At 39.4% G+C, this 24,157-nt stretch overlaps 1 protein-coding gene across 3 annotated transcripts in view; it reads left to right on the top strand.

Annotated features, from left to right (window-relative positions):
- The first annotated feature begins 4,690 nt into the window (after positions 1 to 4,690).
- The window catches only part of GABRG1 (gamma-aminobutyric acid type A receptor subunit gamma1), a 79,515-nt gene continuing 60,048 nt past the window's right edge, over positions 4,691 to 24,157 (top strand). Inside the window, exons 1-3 of one of the 3 annotated variants that reach the window (XM_077847899.1) lie at positions 4,773 to 4,911; positions 17,387 to 17,454; positions 18,726 to 18,874. In XM_077847899.1, the coding sequence (XP_077704025.1) occupies positions 17,423 to 17,454; positions 18,726 to 18,874 (181 nt within the window). In that variant the 5' untranslated portion in view covers positions 4,773 to 4,911; positions 17,387 to 17,422. Of the gene's footprint in view, positions 4,912 to 17,386; positions 17,455 to 18,725; positions 18,875 to 24,157 lie in introns of those variants that run through there. The other 2 variants (XM_077847898.1, XM_077847900.1) reach the window with 2 other exon arrangements.

The raw sequence follows: 24,157 nt of genomic DNA, 5'->3' as shown, positions 1-24,157 counted from the left end.
AAAAAAAAAAGATTTTATTTGATTTGAGAGAGAGAGAGAGAGAGAAAGAGAGGGAGGAGCAGAGGGAGAGGGAGAAGCTGGATGTGGGAGTCCTGAAGCCCAGGATCATGACCTGAGCTGAAGGCAGGAGCTTAACCGACTGAGCCCCCCAGGTGCCCTGAAACCTCGTTTCAGTGCATTAGCAGTAATGGAATTTTTTGAGTAATTTCTGATACACATGTACTGTTTTAAGTGATCTCCATGTATTAATAATCCTTTGAGACAACTCTATGAGCTAAATAGAATTATCTCCTTTAGTGAAGAAACAGAGGCACAAAATTGTAAGTCTTGTTCCCCGTTGTGTCCTTAATACTAGGCATAGTGTCCGACATCAGAATTTCTCAATACATATTTTTATTTTTATTTTTTTATTTTTTTTTCAAGATTTTATTTATTCATTCATGAGAGACACAGAGAGAGGGGTAGACACAAGCAGAGAGAGAAGCAGGCTCCATGCCAGGAGCCCGATTTGGGACTCGATCCTGGGACTCCGGGATCACACCCTGAACCAAGGCAGACGCTCAACTGCTGAGCCACTGAGGTGTCCCTCAGTACATATTTTTAATGAATAAATTTATAATGGCCAGATGGATCATGTAGAAACCCGGCTTCGCCGGGACCAGGGTTGCACTGTCTCCCTGGTTATATTGTGAGATGATCACAGGACAATGGTTCTCAAGCTTTCTGATGCATGATTATTTCCAGAGGTTCTTGCTAAAAGTCTTAATTCATCAGGTCTGGAGAGAAGCTCAGGAATCTACATTTTAAAGGGATCTGAAAACTTGTATTCTAAGGTGATACCTGAACAAATTCTGGAAAACAGAAATTTGCTGCACGCAATGAGTTGATAGTCATGGCAGCTAGGTACAAGATGAGTGGATGGTAGTGGCTCAGCCTATCAGAGGAAGGAGGAGGGGAATGGTGACTTCCAGAGCAGTGCAAGGAAATCGTCAGCTGGGATGGGTTGTGGTTCCCTAACTGTTCCATCCATATCACAGGGCTTCTCAGCTTCAGGATTAGTGACAGTTTGAACTTTATACTTCTTGGTTGTAGGACAGCCTTCTTTTGAATTTTAGGATACGTAGCAGCAACTCTGGACTGCACTCTTAGATGCCAATACCTTGCCCCCCACCCCAACAAGTCATGGCAACTGAAAATATCTGTGGATACTGATAATTATCTCATGGGGTCAAATGCCTCCAGTTGGAAACGACTGTCACAGTGGACCACAGAGAGCTTTCTCCAGTCCCTTACATCGATTTCAGGCCTGCTAATGTGGAATCATGCATGACACCTGGTCTGTTTTCTCTTGAGTGTTACTCTGTGAGACACTGTGGTTTGTTTGATGAGTAGAGTATACCCACTTGGCCTTTTCCAGAACTCACAATATGTGTCCACCGCCCGCCCCCCGTCCCAATCTGGTTTATTAAATCAAATCAGACAGACTATCAGGGTCAAGGCCTGGCTGCATGGCTGATATCCAAAATAATTATTCCTTTCTTCAGGTTCCGGAGGGCTCAGATCCCCTTTACTCAGTTTACAGGGAATCATAATTAACTATGACAGCAGAATAGGATCCGTTTTCCAGAAGACATATAATATAAAAAGGAAAAACAGTCAAAGAGAAATAGTGTAATAAGATTGCTTGAAAGAAAAGAGTGAGCTAAGTTGGAAATATTTCAGCAAAAAAAAATTGTCAAAAATCTAGAGTTTGGAAAATCCAGGAAATTCCCCAGGCTGGAAATGACTCCAGTCCTTTATCTTCCATAGGAGTAAACGGGCAACATGTAATTACTCAAGGGCATATCCTTCACCTTTCCTCTCCATCAGTTTCTCTTAACTCTTCTCCAGCATCTTTCACTTACCTATGAGAACAATAAGGATGAAACCTTGTTAAGCATTTTTGATGGAAGAACGGTCGATTACCATTGCATAACCCTATGTGGTATCATATTCCCATTCCCATATACCGAAGTCTAGCCTAACCGTAGCAGGATGCACGGAGTAAGCAGGCAGATAGTTGCTCTTCACTTCGTACGTGGAGTGAATTAATTCCTCGTTCCTTGGCTAATCAGATCGGCGAGTCAGTGTGGGCACCCAGGGGAATGTTAAAGAGCTTCCCAAAGCACATTCTTAATTAAAGCAGAAAGAGGATGTATCTTGCAAGAAGTTGCTGTGGCCAAGTTCAACAAGGGTGTTGCCTGTGTTCTCCTCTAGGACTTTGATGGATTCTTGCCTCACATTGAGATCTTTCATCCGTGTTGAGTTGGTGGGAATGTGAACTGGTGCAGCCACCCTGGAAAACTGTGTGTGTGTGGGGGGGGGTGGGGTGGCGGTCCTCAAAGAGTTCAAAATAGAGCTGCCCTAGACCCAGCAATTGCACTGCTGGGGATTTACCCCAAAGATACAGATGCAGTGAAACGCCGGGACACCTGCACCCCGATGTTCACAGCAGCAATGTTCACAACAGCCAAACTGTGGAAGGGGCCTCGGTGTCCATCGACAGATGATGGATAGAGAAGCTGTGGTCTATGTGTACAATGGAATATTCCTCAGCCATCAGAAAGGACCATCCCCACCCTTTGCTTCCAGGTGGATGGACCTGGAGGGGATTATGCTGAGTGAAGTAAGTCCGTCGGAGAAGGACAAGCATTATATGGTCTCATTCATTCGGGGAATGAATAAAATAGTGAATAGTGAATTTTTATATTCAGGGAATATAAAAAATAGTGAAAGGGAATAAGGGGGAAAGGAGAGAAAACGAGTGGGCAATGTCAGAAAGGGAGACAGAACCTGAGAGACTCCTAACTCTGGGAAACGAACTAGGGGTGGTGGAAGGGGAGGAGGGCGGGGGGTGGGGGTGACTGGGTGATGGGCACTGGGGGGCACTTGAGGGGATGCGCACTGGGTGTCATGCTATATGTTGGTAAATTGATCTCCAATTAAAAAAAAGCAGAAAGAAGAAAGGTATTCAGATTTATGTTGACATCCACTTTCAGCTCCATTTGTCTGCCTCCTAATCCGTCACCGCCACACCTGGGTCCAGTGAGGCGAGTGCCAGCAGCTCCCCGGGCTCCGCTCGGTGGAAGAGGGTCCTGCCGCCTCCTCGCCGGGGCCAGGGGGAGAAGAGACGCACCGAGGTCAGGACTGTTTGCGGAGGAGGCGGAGGAGGTGATGGAGAAGCCTCAGGGGCCCGGGCAAGCCCGCCCCGTGTCCCCGCCGGGCCCCGCGGGGGGTCCAGAAGGTGCGGCGGCAGCAGTCGGAGGCCCCGGGCCCCTGGCGCCCCCGGGTTCGCGGGGAGACGGGCACCTGGGGCAGCCCCGCCCCCCATCCGGCTCCGGTCCAGGTGGGTGTGGGGGGGAGCCCGGAGCAGCCCAAGCTCCCCAAGTCCAGGTGGCCCTGGGGGAGCAGAGCCTGGGCGACCCCCCCCGCCCCCCGGGGCGATCCCCGCTCCCCGCCGCGGTCCGCGCCGCCCGAGGGAGGCTTCTGGTTGCCATGGCAACTGCGGCCGCGGAGCCGCTCAAGTTAGGGGCGGGTGCACGGGGGGGGCGGGGGGCGGGGATGCCCGGGGAGCGGGGCGCTGGCTCCCGCGGCCCCGAGGACCCTCGTAACCCCGGAGTCCTGTCTGTGGCCCTGGAAGGCTCCCGAGCATCACCTGGCGCCCCGGGGGGTGCTCCCCGGCCGCGCTCACTCTCGCGCCTCCAGTCCGACGGACGGACGCACGGACGGACGCACCGACGCCTCCCGGGCTCCCTGCGCGCGGACCGCGGACCGCGGAGAGGGGAGGCCGCCGCTCACGCAAATTAGCGGAGCCTTCGGGCGCCCGGGGAGCTCGGTCAGGTGCCGTCTGCGCGCCGCGGGCCGGGCCGGGGAGGCGGACCCGGAGTCCGAAGGCGGGGGCCGAGGAGGGGGGGAGGGGAGTGGAGGAGGGAGGAGGAGGAGGAGGGAGCCGCTCGCACGCCGCCGCGAGGACGCTGCCGGGGACCCGGGGCTGCTCTGCCTGCGGAGCCGCCGGGCCCCTTCCCCCGCGGGGCGGGGCCGCTACTAGGAGAAGCCCCGCCCCCCTGCGCTCCGGGCCGCCCCGCCCGCACCCCCGGAGGAGCCCGCCTGCACCCGCCTGCACCCCTCCCGCATCCTCCCGGAGGAGCCCGCCTGCACCCCGCCTGCACCCGCCGGGAGGAGCCCGTCCGCACCCCTCCCGCACGCTCCCAGAGAAGCCCGCACCCCGCCTGCACCCCGCCCAGAGGAGCCCGCACCCCTCCCGCATCCCTCCGGAGGAGTCCACCGGCACCTGGCCCGCACTCCTCCTGCACCCGCCGGGAGGAGCCCGCCTGCACCTGCCCGCACCCCGCCCGCACACTCCCGGGGGAGCCCGCACCCTCCCGGAGGAGCCCACCTGCACCCGCCCGCACCCTCCCAGAGGAGCCCACTTGCACCCGCCTGCACCCCGCCTGCACCCGCCGGGAGGAGCCCGCCTGCACCCGCCCGCACCCTCCCGGAGGAGCCGGTCCGCGCCCCGCCCGCACCCTCCCGGAGAAGTCGCACCCCGCTTGCACCCTCCCGCACCCTCCCGGAGGAGCCCGCCTGCACCCGTCTCCCCCGCCCGCACCCTCCGGGAGGAGCCGCACCCCGCCGCGCCCGCCCGCCCCCGCCGCACCCCGCGGGCTGACTGGCGGGCACCTGGCCGGGGCCCCTCCCGCCGCCGCTGCTCCCGCGGCTGCCCAGGTGCGAGGCGGGTCGGCGGAGAACCCGGCGGACGATGCCCCCGATGGGTCCCTGGAAAGCTCCCCTCTGCTCCCCTTTCCTCCTGGGGAGTCAGAGTAGAGTCGTGAGGCTGCTCTTCCTGCTCCTGACCCTGCATCTGGGCAACTGGTGAGTGGGTTCCTTACAGCTCTGCTTTGCGAGCAGACCCCTTGCCCCCTCGTTTCTTTTTCTTTGAAAAAAAAAAAAAAAATCGTTCTAAGTTAAGGCTTCTGCTTTGCTCGGGGCACATCCTCTGATTTCCTGATAGAATGAAGGAGCCTGTGGGCGACAGCAAGCAGGCCCGCTCACTTTGGGATTTGTTTTATTTTGTTTGTCTTGTGTGACTTGACACACTGGAAACCAGTAAAGCTTCAATTCCTGGGTGTGGGGGGGTGAGGAATGATTTTGCTACTAAATGTAGTGAATAAATGTCATTGATGAACTTTCTGGATAATTCTGCATTTTAAAGAGAAAGTTATTTTAGAAACTTGTTACACAACATGATAGGTATGATGCTTTCCTATAAACTAATATTGCTTTTTCCCCTATCCTTTTTTTTTTTTTTCATTTGCTATTCTGGAAAAAACCAAAGTTACATATGGAGAAAGATTATAAATATGGCTTAAAAATCAAGTTTGAGAGTGTGCCATATTTCAGTTAGGGATAACCATGTATGTTTTATTGAGCTATCTGAATAATTTTTATTTTAATTGGTTGTCTACGGGGAAGTAAAACATTGTATGGATATGAGTGTGTGTGTGTGTGTGTGAGAGAGAGAGAGACAGAGAGAGACAGAGAAAGAGAGATAGAGCAACAAAGAGAGAGACATTAGCAACCTTAAGCCTCCAACTCAACAGGAATAAGATTTGGGCTCCTTTGGATGTAATATCTTCCAATAAAACTTTGAAATCATTCTGGCAGAAAAATAAAAAGCCCAGCTATTGCACCTGCATATAGGAGTAGTGGCTGAATGGAGTGAAAATATATTAAGACACAGACACTTTTAAGGTCACGCTATTCGTATCATGTAACTGTGTTTCATATAATGCACACTTAACATTATATTCTTATGTGAGCCTGTTTAGGACTCAAGAGTAAAATGCAATCACTGTGCAGATGGAAACATGACTTTATAACCATTTGCATCATGACTAAAATAAATTATTTTGATGATTAATTTTACTATATGAGAGTGAATGTCTTTGTCCATTACCAGTAGATAAGAACAACTGAAAAAAAAAAAAAAAAAAAAAAAGAACAACTATACTTTCTCTCCAAAAACAGAGAATGGATTAAGCTCCACTAAGCAATATCGGACTCGCCAAGAAACGTTTGACACACAGTGCTTTTTTTTTTTTTTTAAATATTACAGTTTTAGTTTATATACCCTTTCCCCTTAGAAACTTAAATTTGTTCTGCATGGGCACAAACATACTATAGACTAATTATTTCTTAAATATAAGTTGTGTCATAATGGTTTTATTTCTTGAATATATTGTAATAGCATAGAAGATATTTTGGGAGACCATGTATCAGTGTTTTCATGCATCTTTATAATATCACAAGTGAATCTGTTCTCATAAGTAAAAACAGATTTACCCAGTGGTTTTCAGAAATAACAACCTGTATGCTCCTTTGCCATTGTAAGTGCAAGTTTCCCTTGGAAACTAATAGGCAAGCTGATTACTGAAATATCCAAAAAATATATAATAATAATAAATAAATAAAATCTTTGTTTAGTTTTAATGCATATCTTTTGTATTTGAGTATATTTACATTATTATCATAATAGTTGGTTCCAGCACTCTCTTCAAGCTGCTCAGAGTTAAAGAGTTATGTAGTATAGTTGACAGAGATGGGTTCTGGAAGTCTGGAGACGAGATCTGTGTCAAGAGTCCTCAGCTTCTTTGAACAGTTTCTTCATCTAAGGAATGGATGGTAGTAGGAGATCATTTATTTCCACAATTTTCACATTCCATATATTTAATATTTGAACCAAACATAAAACAGCTAAATAGTTGCACTATTGGCTTTTCTTTGCAGTTTTCAAGAGTGAAATTCTAATTGGAATTCCATGTACCTTTTTTTAATCACATATAAGAGTGAGTGAGAGGGAAATGTCACGCATTTAAAATAGATAAATAATTCATTTTATTGTAATAGTATAGATAATGTGGATTATTCCGGCCAATCAATAAAATAAGATTAAAAAATAAAGCTGTATGTTGCCATTATAATTAGCTGTCAGGGCCTCCATAATAAGAGTTTATGTCTTCACTTGGAAGTAGCTACAGTTGTGGTGAAGTTTTCACCCTCTTACTATTCAGTCGGAGATAATTGGTATCAACATGTATAAACCTTTTACATTCATATTTCCTTCTCCCTCTCTCTTTCTTTTGAGGGACCTTTCTTTTGAAACTAGTCACAACTGGTTCTGTTTATAAGAATTTAGTTGTCTTCTGCTGGTTTCTAAAATAAATCCTCAAAGTCATCTCTTTGGGAATTTACCGAACTGGAAGTTGTTATTTCTTATATTTAGCCAGAGACAATTTCTGTTTCCTCATTAGTTTCCATCAAATGCATACAGTAGAGACACTATTGATTTTTATATTGCTGAACTATGAAAGCCTATCCTATTGTTGTAACTAAAAGCTGTAGTCATGGTTCCTGTGTTTCGTTCTCTGTGAGGCTCTATGGCATCTTGACAAGTTGGTTAAAATCCCTTAAGCTCGATTTGACTTATTTATAATGTGGAAAAAAATCTAATTATAATCAGATTTTTAAGTAGAGTTGAAAAAGTGCTTGGAGGTATTAGTTGTTCTAAAAAGTAATTTGCGATACGCTTTGACTAAGAAGTTACATTTTGACAGAGCCCAAGGAAAATAACTTGTTTTGTTTTTTTCAAACAATTTCATGAGTCAGTAATCATACAATTTAGCAGTAGGTTGTCCAATTGAAAATATTCAAACACATTTGCTTTATAGAGTATATTATTTCCAAGTAATTTCAGTAATGTATTTTGTGGAGGTGGTAGTAAATGATTTTTCTTTAGGCATTTAGATTTTTGACTTAATTTTCTAATACAATACCGATGCAAACTTGAGGACAAAATTATTGAGTAATGATGTTCCATGATAATAAAATATTCAAAGAAGGGGCTGAGAGACAAAATGCTTTTGAAGCTACCATGCAAATACTGTAATAGATAAATCCCCTGTATACAGTCTTTTAGGCATATCCTCCTTCTATTTTGTTCCATTTTATATTATGAGACATGCTTTTGCCTAAGCAACAAAAGGAAATGTCTGACTTTTCATTCAATCATTAAATAGGCTAATCTAATACTTTATAGTTATATAAAGGTGATTAAATTTTATCTAAGAAAATATTAATGAAGGCAGAGTTCCAAAAGAGAAGAGACAAGGGAGAGTGGGGGGTGGGGAAGCTCTTGAGATAGTATCAAAATATGATAAATAACTGCCACAAGGGAAAGAAGAAAGGTGGGCATAAATTAAATGTACGGGCCTCAGGAGAATAATTCACATATACACATGGTACCAATTGAGAATCCTGGACTTGGCCATTAGAATGTAAATTCTAGCTTTAGCTCCACCATTTCCCACAAGGGTGATTTCAGGAAAATCTTTGAAGCAGAGAGTCCTCATTTGTGAAAATGGAAATGACAGTCTCCTCTCCAGCTTGTTTCAAGACCAAGAGAGAAAATTTGTGCAAAGTACATAGAACTTAAAATTTTAACTGAGAAGATATAACAACAGATATTCGGAGAATTACAGTGATTGTAGTATTATTTATGCCGGAGGAAGTTGTCTCAAGTGCAGTAAAATCCTTGAACCCTTATGCATTATTAAGTTTGTTTTGAATTCCGGAGGGATCATTCATTCTTTTATCCAACAAACACTCCTGAATGCCTGTTCATGTGCTATACAGAGTGCAACACGCTGGGTTTACAGTGGCGAATAGTCTAGACAAGAGTACCTCTACCTGCATGCAGTTTATACTCCATGCTAAGGCCTAGATTTATGGTATTAATTGAATCAAAATATCTTGTAGTCACAATAAGGAAACATACATCTAGAACTCCAAGGATGAACAGAATAGTCTGCTGTTGGAAGAGATCTCAATCAAGGCAGGAGAATTAGAGAGCTGTGAGATTTCCCATCAGCAATAACCAGAAGACCATGGGGGAAATATCTCCAAAATTCTAATGACAAACATTCAGCCTAGAATGTTATACTTAGCCAAATCACCAATCAAGTATGAAGAGAGAATAATGGTTAGATATTGTTCTTCTCCCCATTTTGCAGATGGGAACACTGGGGCACAGCCATTTTTAGGAACTCGCTAAACATCTTGCTGGTAAGTGCTGGATCCAAGACTGAAGCCCACGTGTTCTAGGCCCGGAGCCTGCCTTCTTAACCAACGCACTTCTCAGATTACAAATGCAATATAAGTCAAAGCAATGAACATGACTATGGATGAATGGGGAAAAAAGAAAAAGAGGGATGGAAGCAATGAGGAAAAGAAAGGACAGACAATGCAACTGATAGAAGCACAGCAGGTATAAAAATCTCCTGGGTACCTATCACATAATCTGGAATATTCTGTGCAGTGCTAGATTAATTATTTTAGGAAAAACATAAAAAAAGTAGAGCCCTTGATCTGGAAAAAAACCACCATAGGACAAAGAGTTAAAAGCAAGAATCTGGAATTGAAATACTTTTTTTTTTTTTTTTTTTTGGAGGACTCAGATAGCAACTTATTTTTAAGGATGCTATATAAAATCATGGCTGAATGTATTACGCGTAGGTATAGCAGGCAAATCATAACTGAGTAGTGAAAGCTGCGTGAAGGGAGATTATTTTTCCACACAAAAGGCCTCTAACAAAATAATGGATGCCTTATCACTAGACTTCTTCAAGCAGAAGCTTGTTAGAGTTCTTGTACTCTGTGGGAGGCAGATGAAATTTATGTCTTTTTCTATTTTTAAATATCGCAGAATCTAATTCTATCTGCCCTGAAATAGTTTAACCAACTGAAGCCTCATGTTTCAGGAAATAGTCTTAGCTATTAATTCACTCAGTAAACATTTATTGAACATTAGCATTCATTCAACAAATATTTACTCGGTGCCTACTGTGTGTTAAGCAGAAGTTCTAGCAACTGGAGATGCAGTGTTCAGATGGAATCTTTGCCCTAATAGAGCTGCTATCCTGTATGTAGGGCATATATGTAACAGAATATAGGCTAGATGCCCAGAGGCCAGAGTCCCTGTCCTCCATGACCCTGAACTCTAATAGTTTATGTTGACGATAAAATGCTATATTTGTTATTCAGAACTCTAGATGACCTATGTGGACATCAAGGAAGCTGGCATCAGTTGCAACTCAACATTCTCAGCTGTCGTGGGTATAAGTTTGGGTCAGTATTAGTGAAGAAGAGAGAGGGAGAGATAACATTACTAGTCGGTGGCCCATGGTAGGGTGTCAGAGTTTAGTAGGCCTGTTGAAATTGAAAAATGGATTCCCGTGCCTTCTGGGAGATCCTTTCCTTTGGTCATCTAACGTGGGGCATTAAAATAGAAACATCCTGTTATAACCTGTATCATTCAGTTGAAGAGTGGACTTCTGAACTGCAGGAATCCTTTTCTCCTGGACACAATGTACTTGGAGATTTAAAATTTCTCCTTATTTTTAGACAGATGCATGGAGAACAAATGCATTTGAGTTACCCAGGAGTGAAGATTGTTGCTAGGCATGAAGGACAGAGAAGTAAAGTTGCCCCCCACCCTCCACCCTAACCTGCAGCAACACGGGCATATCAGAAAGTCTGTGCTTAGAATATAGTTAGCTTAATAAAAATAGTTTACTGTTGGTGTGATCGGGGTATGATTTGGCTTTCCAAGTAGTTTCAAGACTGCTAGAATCAAGGGTTCTGGACAAGTTAATATTTGAGTAGATCTCTAGGACTTACTTGTGGTCCCATAATTTGTCAATTGCTTAAATACAGGGACACCTCTCACCTCTCAGTCACCCTAGATATATATAATTATCACAATAATCTTCCAACACATGAGAAATGTGTGTTTTGAGTAAAGATCATCTTTTTTCACAAAATCCCCATATTGACTAGAACAAAGTAGCCATATTGGCTAGATTAAATTTAAGTGTTACTCAGACCTGTATGTTCTGTAAACTAATTTGTGGCTCCATGCAGGTGGTTTATGAGTTTATGTTTGTGTCTGTCATTTCCTTAGTAACAGTTCTTTCTGAAAAATGTGTAAGCTGTCACACCTGGAATGACTAGAAAGCTAGTCTTGCTGTTTTTGTTCTATGCATTGGTAGTCTCTCCTTTTTAAGTGAATGGGTCTGAGGGGATCCTTATGTCAATGGAAATATTTTAATCTCTCATTTTGTGATCCCATGACTTAGGAAAAAAAAGATATTATTTTCTGCATTCAGAAGAACTAATTGTCATTTCTTTTTTCCATTCAATTGTAGGATCTTTTAATATGTTTTCTTATTTAATAAGCCTCCACTTTGTCAAATTCTTAGCAGACTTAATAGAACTTATCTGATGCATCAGAGCATCAAAGTCTTAGAGAATGTGAACGTCATGAAGAATTATATTGTTTCTGAAGGACTGATTTATATTGTCAAGATCTATATATAAAAATTGGAACAATAGGGAATTTGGTATTTATTTTAATATATTTTCAACTCAATGGTTATTTTTTAATAGACGATGAAAAGTATGGTTTATTTTTCCTCCTCTAAAAAATGTTTTCTTTTTATTCTGGCAGGAAAAATTTCATCTAACAGTTCTCTCCATAATTTGGTATCAACTCCCATATTGATTCTTCTATTTAGTTATGATGAATTTAACCTCTTACATCTGAACTATGGGATTCTGATTAAAATTTCATTAAATTTATAAGCTAATTTGGGGATAATATGTTAACAATGTTGTTTTATAGCCAAAATGCTTACTTTGCCTTTACTTTTTTTGTGTTTTTATATTATTCAGTATTTTTTTTGTTTTTTCACATAAGACTTATACCTTCCCTATTACATTTCTTCTTAATAATTTTATGAGTCATACCGTTGTGAAAAAATATTCTATTCATTTTTATTTATGAGAGGCTAGTGCAGGTATCAGAAAGCTACTTTGTTTTTTTGTTTTGTTTTGTTTGTGGTTTTGTTTTTTTGTTTTTTTTTAATTAATTTTACATTAGGCTAGCTACAATAATAAATTTTCCTATTAAGGCCAATAGCTCTAGTTTTTAGTTGTTTATTTTCTTGATTCACCGTAATTCTATATGCAAATAACAAGATGACTTCCAATATAGCTCTAATATTCTTTCCATTTGTTCACCAAATATTTTTATTGGACACCTACTAGGTGTTAGGCATTGAGCTATGTGCCAACAATACCACATTAAAAACCTTAACTTTTGCTTTCAAGGAGTTTAGAGAGGTCGTAAATAAATAAGGTAGTTAATTAAGATGCAGTGTGATCGATTTTAAGGGAGAGTTAAGCCCTGGACATTTTGGAAACACATAGTAGAACACACTTACTTAGTATTCCAGGCTAAGCTCCTTTCTCTTTCCTTGTATTTCCTAAGTATTCTTCTCTGTGTGTTAAGTGATAGAGCCCATATTCCATTGTGCTAAAAAAATAAATAATCATAGAATTGAGTGGGCTATCATTTCACTTCTCTAAAATGCTGAAAGTTCAGATCTATAACCCTGTCATGCTTTTATTTCTTTTCCTTCCCTACTAACTTTTGCGAATAATAAAGATGACTCAGAGCTACAATTGTAGAAAGGAGCTCTGCACAAGAGAATTTAGCAGCTAGAATATAAAGGAAGATAGGAAAGCAGGAGAATTTGCTTTTTTATCTTTTTCTTTTTCTCTTGATTTCAGATCTAAAATCAATAGCTGTATCGACTCTTTAAAAGCTAGCTCCTGTAGGTTTTGGCGTTAGGACATCTTCTACTCAAACATTAGAATGGGTATGTTTCTTTCCTAGAACACGTCACTCGACTTATGCTCTAGAAACATATCTGATGTTTATAAGGAAACACTAATCTGTCATGAGCAGCAGATCACAGATGAGGCCTGGCTTTGGAGTTGCATCTCCATCATCGAAACAGATTAATGGAAGAGTTTTCCCCAAGTGTCAGAACCAGGACATTTGCAGTCACCTTTATATGAACTATATACATGGTGACTATATAATTTATCATCCAAATTAGGCCATTTTGTGAGTGAAAGAGGATGCTATTATTATTCTAGGCCAACGGGTGTAAACCGAAGCCATCCTGGACAAACCCTGATGAATATTTAGCCTTTTTATGAAAGACAGTTTATATTAATTGACTGACTTGCTATAGCCCTATATTATTTTTCTCCAGCTACAAAAATGAATTCTCTTTATAATTGTATGGTATAACATACCTGCTTTACCTAGCCCGTCTTAGTTATTATTAATTCAAAACTTTTGCTCATTTTATTAAGAACAGAAATTACACTCATCCAAGTACTTTTTCACATACAATCACTTATTATATAAAGAGATTTATTTGTATAATATATCAAAATAGCCTAGATAAAAAGAGACAAACCAATGCTGATGTAGGTGACTCAAAAATTTTCTTTAGTAAATAATTAGCTCTGTCAATTAAAAAATGTGAGCAACAGAGCCATGGAGAAGCAGATGCTGAGATGAGATTAGACATGTAGGAGATTTTTGAGAGAAATGCCTGCGTGAGATAAATGGGAAGAAGTAGAAGTAGGCTGGGAGGGGCCTCAGATAATAATAGAGGTCTGACACTTGTGAAAGTCGGTGGGGGGGTCTGGGGGGAGAAGTTTGCGTCAGAAAAATCTCAGACTGTAGTACTAACAATATTTTTAATAAAGTTTTGACCGGGTCGGTGAGAGCTGCCCTTTAGAGGAGCCCCTAATCCTGCAAGAATGGGTCTGTACCAGGATTGCCACTGTGTTCAGTCATTGCTGAAAGTTGCCCACGTGAAAGTGTGGGTCTGGTGCAGATGCAGGTCTGGTCCGGGGGTGGGGGGTGGGGGGACTCTGGCAGCTGGGGTCAGTCAACTACGTTCTTCCCAGGGAAGAACTGAGTAGCAAATTTTCAGGGCGGCCACTGGTGTTTTCTTGGCAGAGCACAAAGTTCTGCTTCTCTCTACAATTGGCTCTGTTTAATGATTTAATTTTATGATTAGAAATTTATTTCAAAACACTATCTGATTTATAGGAAAAGCCGGTTCATTTTTAGGTAGGCATTAATGACAAATTAACTCCTTTTCAATGTATTTAAAATTACAAAATTCTACAGAAAGACTGTAGCAGACTGCTAATAAACAAACAAAATTTAATTTTCTACAGCTCCACGAAGGTTGCATACTTATTGTACTCATAATGCCACCTTCCCATGAAATCTTCAGCCATTTTGATACATAAGTCTTGATAAAAACAAATTTTTATATGTTATTTTTCATATAACATTAAAATATGATAATTTTCTATTTTTAATAGACTATTCACAAAATCAATCCAATGGCTACATCCGTTAACATCATAGGGTTATATGATTAATTACTTATACTCTTAGTGTTTAAGATTTGTGCTGTCATAGATAATAGTATGATAAACATCTTTGGGTATGATGGTTTTCTATACCATTTGTTTAAGTAGTTTTCTCCTTTATTAGAAAACAAAGAGAGGGGCACCTGGGCGGCTTAGTTGGTGAAGCGTCTGCCTTCAGCTCAGGTCATGATCCCAGGACCTGGGATCAAGTCCCACATCAGGCTCCCTGCCCAGCGGGGAGTCTGCTTCTCCCTCTTCTTCTGTCTCTTCCCCAGCTTGTACGTTCTGTCGTTCTCTTTCTCTCTCTCAAATAAATAAAGAAATCTTTAGAAAAAAAAGAAAAATAGATAATCTAGATTAGGAATACAACTTTGTATTTTCAGACGGTAGTACCTGATATTTCCTCTATAAAAAATTAGAACATTGGACATGGAAGCTTAGCACACGTTAGAAAGTCTTTTTTTATCAGAGAATGTGTGTGTGATTCCCTGAAATGATTATTCTAGCTTTTTGGAATTCAAGGATGGAGCCTAGCATCCTATCCATGCACAGTCCAAAGGTACTAATTGCCTACCATAACTGTTGCCACATTCTTATGAATTAGAAAACTCACAACCCAACCACCCTGGATTTTTTAATAAAGATAAAATGAGATGATACAATGGAAACTTTTTAAAAAATTTAAAAAAAAGAGAGACAGAAAACAATCTTCAAATTAAGTTAATCTTCCTGGTTCTATTATTTAATAGGGTGCATCCTGGAAATTCTATAAATCTATTTTTTTCTCATCTGTAAAGCAGGAATATTAATATTTATTTCACAGGATTACTCTGGATCAAATGACATAAAATGTGGAAAGAACCTAGCACAGAATTCCTGAAACATGGTGAGAACTTAATGGTGCACTATAGGCACTCGGTGGTTGATAATAACAATAAAAACATTAATTTTTAAAATAACAGCTACTAAAAGTTTATATTCAGGGGTCTAAATATATTTCCATTAATTATAAAACTATACTTATTCAACTTCTTTCAAAGAAGTGCTGAGCCGGAGTCAAGAAAGTCTCTGTGTTCCCTGGGAAAATCATACTTCTTTCCCCCAAAATGAATGGTCCCTCAATGTATATAAACAGCACAAAAATCATTCAGCCTCTGAAGGATATGGAGACATCAGATAAACTATGTGAACTATTTTTAAAATTGTGACAAGTACCTTTTAATCACCAAAATAATAACCACTAAGATCTTAATATAATTGATGAATATTCTGAAAGTAATTTAGAAAGCTTGGAGGGAAGATGTAGAAAAATTAATTATAATGAAATTTCCTTTCTATTATTGCCAAAAATGAGGACAGTTAGGTTTGTGGTGGCGCTGAGATTCTCACGTTACCTCTGAGCTAGTTGGGAAAAGGGGGACTATACATCACTATCAGCATGTGCTTTTGGATTATCAGGATGTTGCTACTGTTAAAAAAAATAGGAAATAAAAAAGCTTTTTATTTTTTTTTCTGGAAACTTCCATTTGACTATAATCATGTTTCAAAGAAAGATCAACTGCTTATATGTGCAGTGGCCTGCCTCTAACCACCAGATGTTTCGTTCTATAAAACTGGAATATAAAGCTAAATGGACGCTCTAAAATCTGGGTTGTTGCGTATGGGTTAGCAATTCTAATTAGATAAGCTAACTTTCCTGGAGGACACACCAGCAGGGATTCTTAATACTTTAGTATTTTTGGCACCTTAGTTTATGAATGTATGGGTGTGTATGTGTATATTTTATTGAGAGGAAATAAGAAATTATCTTAAAGAAATCATATGACCATACTTCAGTACTTTAGTAGTATATACTTTTTGAAGTTAAACATAGCAACATGATTAATACAAATAAGCTCTTCATTAAAGACCTGTTAACTAAATGTACCATAGGGGTTCACATGAGAATTTAAGTTGTATACTGTGTAGTGAGCTACCCCCAAATCTCAATAACTTACAAGACCAAATGTTTCTTTCTCTGTCAGGCTACATGTCCATTATAGGCCAGTTTGGCCCTGTCCGTGTGGTCTTCACTCTGAGAGTGAAGTAATGTTGTAGCCCCTGGGTTTGGCTGGTCTTTGGGCAGAAGGACAAGAGAGATACGGTGAACTGTGCACTGACATGAGATCTTCTTCTTGGTGGTGATGCATGTCACATCTGCTCCATTAGCCAAAGCGAATCACAGGAATCACACAGGGCCACATCCGAGTTCTGTAGAACAGGGACCCATCATGCTCCTGCAAGGAAGGAGCATTTCGGGTCATGTGACCAAATTAGGCATCAATGGAGTGAAAAGTATAATTCTGACAAGAAGGAGAGAAGAAATATTGAGAATAAAAGCCCAGACCATTATCTGTTGATAATAACTACCAATAGAATTGCTACTGAGAAGAAATAAGGTAGAAGGTATTTTAAAGGTGATGTTTTAATTTATAATGCTAATTTGTACTCATTAAGGATAAAGAGGGTGGATGTTGACTAAGCTATGGTAATAATTTTGCTATATATATGTATATATCTCAAATCATTCTGTTGTACACCTTACATTTATGCTATAATATGTCAATTATATCTCAAACTGGAAAATTTTTTACAGATTGATTCATTTATTTGAGAGAGAGAGAAAGAGAGAGCACATGACTGCATGCAAGTGGAGGGAGGGGCAGAGGGAGAGGAAGAAAGTCCATAAGCAGACTCCCCCGCTGAGCCGGGAGCGTGATGCAGGGCTTTATCTCAGAGATCATGAGCTGAGCCAAAATCAAGAGTCGGCTGCTTAACTGACTGAGACACCCAGGAGCCCCTGAAAAAAAGTATTTTAAAAGGGATAAAAGGGTGAGGGCTGTAGTAGCTAAGATGTTTTAGGCCCAGAGCAAAAGAGATCTAAATGGATAGTGTAGAAAAATCAACTAAAGATACTGAATTACATTTGCATATTTACTGCTAGAGGGAAGCCTGTCTCTGAAACATATGGAAATAACTGATGTACTTTTGGATTTGCCTGATTTCACCAACGTAAGTGTTTTAGTTTTTGGACCCTTTTTCACTGGAGGACTGAGTAGAGTAACACCCGGATGTTAGTCTAGGATGTTCACACTCATTTGCCGATGGCCTTCTTTAAGAGTAACAAGGAGAAGTTTGTTACTTTTGATGAACTGTAGGTGAACATCTATTTTGCTGCATTTTCTACCACAGTGCAGAGTTAAGCTGAATCCATATACTTGCTAAACCCGGGGGTATAACGAGAAGCATTAAGTGGAGAGTTAGGACTTGATTTTCAGTTTTGCTAATAAGTGAGTTTGTGCATTGGCTAATTCCCTACCGTCTCCAAGTTTTCTCATTTGCAAAATAGAGGTGATGGTGTAACTTGATTTTTAAAGTCTCACTTCTATTCATAAAACTTGATAGTCATGCCCCTCTCTGTATATGTGGCAGGTGAGCAACCCATTCATTTTTTATTTTTTTTTAATTTAAATTCAATTTGCCACCATATAGTATAGCCCCCAGTGCTCATCCCATCACGCGCCCTCCTCAGTGTCCATCACCCAGTTACCCCATCCCCCTTCACCTCCACTTCTGCAACCCTTTGTTTGTTTTCCAGAGTCAGGAGGCTCTCATGGTTTGTCTCCATCTCTAATTTTCCCCATTCCATTCCCCTCCTTTCCCTTATAATCCCTTTCACTATTTCTTATATTCCACATATGAGTTGAGCAACCCATTCATGATTTGATGACAAGACAATCTCTGACAAAGTTCTTGGAATATGATGCCTGGGTTCTTCTGAATTGGAAGGAAGAAGCGTAGATGTGTTCAATACTTGTTCCTTTATTCTTCTTGTCTACACATGCATTTTTAAATATCTCACTAGTTCTTACAACTTTTCCTGTATTTATTTACCTTTAAATTTTGTATTTTTGGGTGTGGTGGTTTAGAGTCACCCCATACAGTTGTGCAGATTGTGTACTGCACACATCTCGACCTCCATTCACCTTTTTGGTGCCTAATTTCAATAGCCTTTAAGGACAACTGTGGTGGCCAAGGTTCAATTTATTACTTCAGTATTATGTGTTACATTTGCTGTACTGCATTCCTAATTTTTGAGTATTATTATATCAAGATGATTCATGTGAGGAAAGCATGAGCCTTACTGAATGTAAAATGTCATTAATGCTTTTTCCCCTCTTACTACTTCCCAACAAAATGATAAGTATTACAATAAACTTCAACTGTGTTTTTCAATACAGAATTTGGTTGAACTTTCTATCAATTTTTTTTTAATTATTTAGTGTTGATAAAGTGGATGACGAAGATGATGAGGATTTAACAGTGAACAAAACTTGGGTCTTGGCACCAAAGATTCATGAAGGAGATATAACACAAATTCTCAACTCTTTGCTTCAAGGCTATGACAACAAACTTCGCCCAGATATAGGAGGTAAGTTTGAGTTATCTGTTTGGGGTTTCAGTGACTATGAAAATCGTATTTACTAATGTCATTTTAATCATATAGCTCATATTCCTTGAGTGTCTGATGTATGTCAGAGACAGCTAGTTTTGATGATTATTAGTTAAATTGGCCCTTGTTGTTAAATTGGCACTGGTCATAGTCTGATGTGGGAGGAAAGGCATATCATATAAATACTTTATATATATTTTGATGTAATTATTTTATAGCTGTTAAAATAAAAGAGAATATTTGAAAGCTAAGTAGGGTTCTAATTTTGTGCCAGTGCAGCACTGTTTTAAGTAATTATAAGCTGGTTATAGTAGAGGTAATTCTACTTGTTTTTCTTGGTCCTTTGTATTTATGTATGTTTTATAATAATTAACTTCTAAGTCACCCCTCATGACTTATTAAAAACAAACAAAAATTATAACCAGTCAACATTATTTTTTTTCCAGTCAACATTTTCACTGAGATTGCTTGCTTTAAGTCTATGGTCAATATGGGGAAATTGAAATCATTGCCATATTGAATTTTTGCTATACTAAATTCATGAACATTATGTATTTCTCTATTTATATATATTTTTATTGTTTTCTGTGAAGAAAAGTTGAATATATTTTGCTCAATTTAATTTTATATATTTGGAATTTTTGTTGCCAATGTAAATGGACTTTTAAAAATTTATTTTCTAATTTTATATTAGCAGTATACAGAAGGAATAGTTACTTTGCATATTTATTTTGCCTACAGAAGCCTTGTGAAATTTATCAATTTGGCTTTGTCAATTTTCTCGGTTGAAAATTTTCTTCTTTTTAATTTTTTTGAAGATTTTTTTATTTATTTGAGAGAGACAGAGAGAAAGAGCGAGTGCACAAGGGGAGGGGCACAGGAAGGGAGAGAGAGAGAATCCACAAGCAGCCTACCACTGAGCATGGGAGCCAGGGCAAGGTGGGGGTGGTGGGATTCAATCCCAGTATCCTGAGATCATGACCTGAGTGGAAACCAAGAGTTGGCCAGCCACTAACTAACTGAGCTTGCCCACAGGGCCCCCTAAATTTTCTTAAATTTAATTGTTTTACATTTGGTTTATTATGTTAATCTGATTTCCTCATATGCAATTTGGTGTTTTCTAAGACTGTTTTAATTATTTAATTTTAAGGTAAAACTTAGACTTCATAAAATAGTATCCATACGTGGAATTTCCATAAACCCTTTAACCTTAATGTTAACATTTTATATAACCATAGAAGACCTTACCTAAATCAAGAAAATAATAGTGATAGAATGCTAGTAACAAATCTACAAACCTTATTCAAATCATGGCCGGTGCCTCACTAATGTCTTTCCATCTGTTTGAGAACTCCAACCAAGATCATACATTGCATTTTGTTCGCATGTCTCCTTATTTTCCTCCAATCCGACGTCATTTCTATTTTTCTGTTTGTTCTATCAACTTGACAACTTTAAAGAATACCAGGCAGTAGAATGTCTGTCTGTCTGTCTGGTATTTTCATTATTCCACTGGGTTCACACATTTTTGCGAAGGATAACACAGTAGGGATGTTGTGGCCTTTCCGTGCGTTTTATCAGGAGGAACATGATGTTAGTATATCTCTTTGCTGGTGCTGTTAATTTTAATCACTTGGTTTAGTGTGGTTTCTTTTAGCTTTCTCCACTGTAAAGTTATTATTTTTCCCCTCCTGGATTAATACACGTGTTGTGAGGAGATACTGTCACGGCGACAAACTATGCAAACATTTCTTAGCACATGTTTGTTTGTTAAGCTAGCACCCAGCATTCTTCTCTGTAGCAGCATTCCTGTGCTGTTTGCCAAAGGGTGACTCTTTTGACACATATTAATTGTAATCCTGCTCTAAGGAAGAGCAATAACTTATCCTCCATTTATTTATCTATTCATTTATTCTCAGTGCAGACTTACACATATGTTTATTTTGTAGCTTATAACCCATTACTATCATTATTTATTTTGTTGTTCAAAATAAATTTGGCACTGGGGCTTCCTACATTTTGGCTTCTGGGTCCTTCCCTACGTCCCCATCGTTTTCTGATCACATCCTTACTAAAAAGTAAGATATTCCAGACTCTTCTTGATCTGAAGCAATAAAATTCACCATTTCTCCAAGGTATTTAGACTTCAAGATCGGGGCACTGGGTATATTCATTAATATTGGGTGTTATTGCTTCTTAACCATTTCAGTGAGCATAGGTAGAAAACATACGTTATATAAACACACAGGCATCCATAGTTTAATATCCCTTTTTAAATGTATCATAAACCATGAGTTCATACTGATAGTTCTGCTTCCGAACTAAACACAATGTAGTTTGTTCCGTTTCCTCCTTCCTTATTTGTCTTGTCTTTTTTCTAACAGTCAGGTACCTGGCTCTGATTCACCCATAGCATGTTTTTTTTTTATTTTTTAAAAAATTGCTGCAAATACAAAATGTAGTTCTAAAACTTTAATATCATTTGTCTATGAAAACAAATTAACTAGAATAAAATACCGAAGTACAGTTATCTTCATCTTTAGCCTTACAGAATATAATTCAAATAATATTCAACAAAGTTACTTAGGTTCTTATCTTTCCTATTCTCTTCAATGGCTATTTTATTTATTTTAATACTGTTTGCCTCAAGTATTACTGATTATATTCCACTTTGAGTGGAATCATCCATGTCTGCTTTTAGTACTTGCATTGTTTTATTTGTTTATATTTGATTCCTTAGACCACTTGGAGTTATAGTATGTTATAGTAGTTATAGTATAGTATAGTATAGTATAGTATAGTATAGTTATAGGAGTTATAGTATGAAGTATGAATCTCATTTTTCTCTTTACCAAATGGCTTTTCTGTTAGCTCATCATCGTTTCTGAAAGAAATCAATCTTTGCTTCTGTTATTTGAGACACCCACTTTCTCATATATTACATTTTCTTGTGAACTTTGGTTATTTCTGATCTTTCTGTTCCATTCTGTCATCTGTTTTTTATTTATTTGTCACCACACTATAGTAATAGTAGGGATTCAATAAATAGTACATTGAGCCTGAAACATTTTGTGTTAATGTCTTATAAGGTGAGTTCCACCTCATATTTTCATTTTGTTTTGTTTTTCCTTTCAGTTTTTCTGGCTACTTTTGCTGTTTCTTTCTTTTTCTTTTGTTTTGTTTTGTTTTTGTTTTGTATTTTGAGAGGGAGAGAGGGGATCAGAGGGGTAGACAGAGGGGTAGACAGAGGGAGAGAGAGAATCTTATTATGTATTTATTTATTTATTTTTTTTTGGAGAGAGAGATTCTTAAGCAGGTTTCCCACCCCGGGCTGAGCTCCAGGCAGAGCTCCATCTCAAGACCCTGAGATCATGACCTGAGCCAAAATCAAGAGCTGGATGCTTAACCAACTGAGCCATCCAGGTGCCCTATTTTTGCATTTTAAAACACAATATATGGGCTTTATTATCAATAAATTTAGCCCGGTAAAAAAAACCCTGCAAAACTTGTTTGTGTGTTTATTGGGATTATGTTAAATTTGTAAATTAACTTTGGGAGAACTAACATCTTCATAACACTGTGTCATCTAATATGGGAACATCAGCTGTCTTTCCTATTCTTTATATTTATTATTATTTTTATTTTTTAAAGATTTTATGTTATTTATTCATGAGAGACACACAGAGAGAGAGGCAGGCACACAGGCAGGGAGAGAAGCAGGCTCCCTGCAGGGAGCCCCATGTGGGACTCGATCCCAGGACTCCAGGATGACACCCTGGGCCAAAGGCAGGTGCTCAACCACTGAGCCACCTAGGCATCCCTCTTCATATTTATTTTATAGTTTTCAGAAATATTTTAAAGATTTCCTTGTACAGATTTTTCGTATTTTTAAAATCGAGTCCTAAATATTTAATTTTTTCCCAGTTGTAAAGGGTATTTTTTCAACTATAATGTCCTCAACTGGTTATTGGGTTTGTGTGTCAATGTTAATGATTTATAAATGCTTATATTATATCCTCCTACCCTCCTGCTGCCTTTCTGACTTTTTTTTATGGGTCAAGCATTATCTGACTTTTCAATATATACTATCCTATCATATATACAAACCTAATTTTTTCTTTACCAATTCACATGCAACTAATTGATATCTCTTATCTAATAGCATTCACTAATATCTCTAGTGTAATAGTGAGCAATAGTAGAAATTGTAACTTTGCCTTTTTCTAGATCTTGTTAGAAATGACTAATATTTTGGCATATAAAGATTCACATTAAGAAATTATCCCTCGGGGGAAAAAAAGAAATTATCCCTCAATTTTCTTGATTATATTGTTGAATCAGGAATTGGAATTGATATTTGTCAAAGGCTTTTTTAGCATTTCTGGAATTATGAATTTTTTCCTCTGTAGATCTATTAATATGGTGTATAATATTAATTGAAACCATTTGCACCCTGAAATGAAGCCCCCTTGGCCATGGTATAGTATATACTTTGTGAGATGTTGGATTCTGTTTGCTAGTATACTATTTAGTATTTTGCATTGGTATTCATGAATGATATTCATGTTTCACCTTATAGTTGAGACGTGTCTTCATCTTTTTTAGATATCCTTTTTATATTTGTTTCATGATAGGGAGCTTTCCTTTATTCTCAAAGGTCTAGCAATTTATTTATTTATTTATTTATTTATTTATTTATTTATTTATTTATTTATTTATTTATTTATTTAATTTTTATTTATTTATGATAGTCACAGAGAGAGAGAGAGGCAGAGACACAGGCAGAGGGAGAAGCAGGCTCCATGCACCGGGAGCCTGACGTGGGATTCGATCCCGGGTCTCCAGGATCGCGCCCTGGGCCAAAGGCAGGCGCCAAACCGCTGCGCCACCCAGGGATCCCAGGTCTAGCAATTTATAGAGCTTTAGTGACAACTGGCTTTTGGAGATTTGATTGAATTCCATTGTAAAACCATGCTTGTCTCCCGTTTTGGGAATAATCACCTTGTTTTCCTATGGAAATTGGTCTTTTCATACTTTATACTCTGTCAGGATCAATTTTGGTGTTCTGTGTTTCTTTAAGAAAAAAATGTCCTTTTATCTTTGTTTTCAAGTTTATTTGCAAAGAAGTTTTCAAAGTAGTCTCTTAGGATTTAAAAAAATGTCTCCCGTTTCAAACTTTACTTCTGCTTTTGTAATTTCTTACTTTATATTTTATATAATTACCCCTCTTTTTTGGACAAGAAAATTGAAATAGCGTTTTCC

This window comes from Canis aureus, chromosome 14 (genome assembly GCF_053574225.1).
Source record: "Canis aureus isolate CA01 chromosome 14, VMU_Caureus_v.1.0, whole genome shotgun sequence".
NCBI lineage: Eukaryota > Metazoa > Chordata > Mammalia > Carnivora > Canidae > Canis > Canis aureus.
The sequence above is the reverse complement of the archived record's forward strand: the minus strand, read 5'-3'. Positions and strand labels throughout refer to the sequence as shown.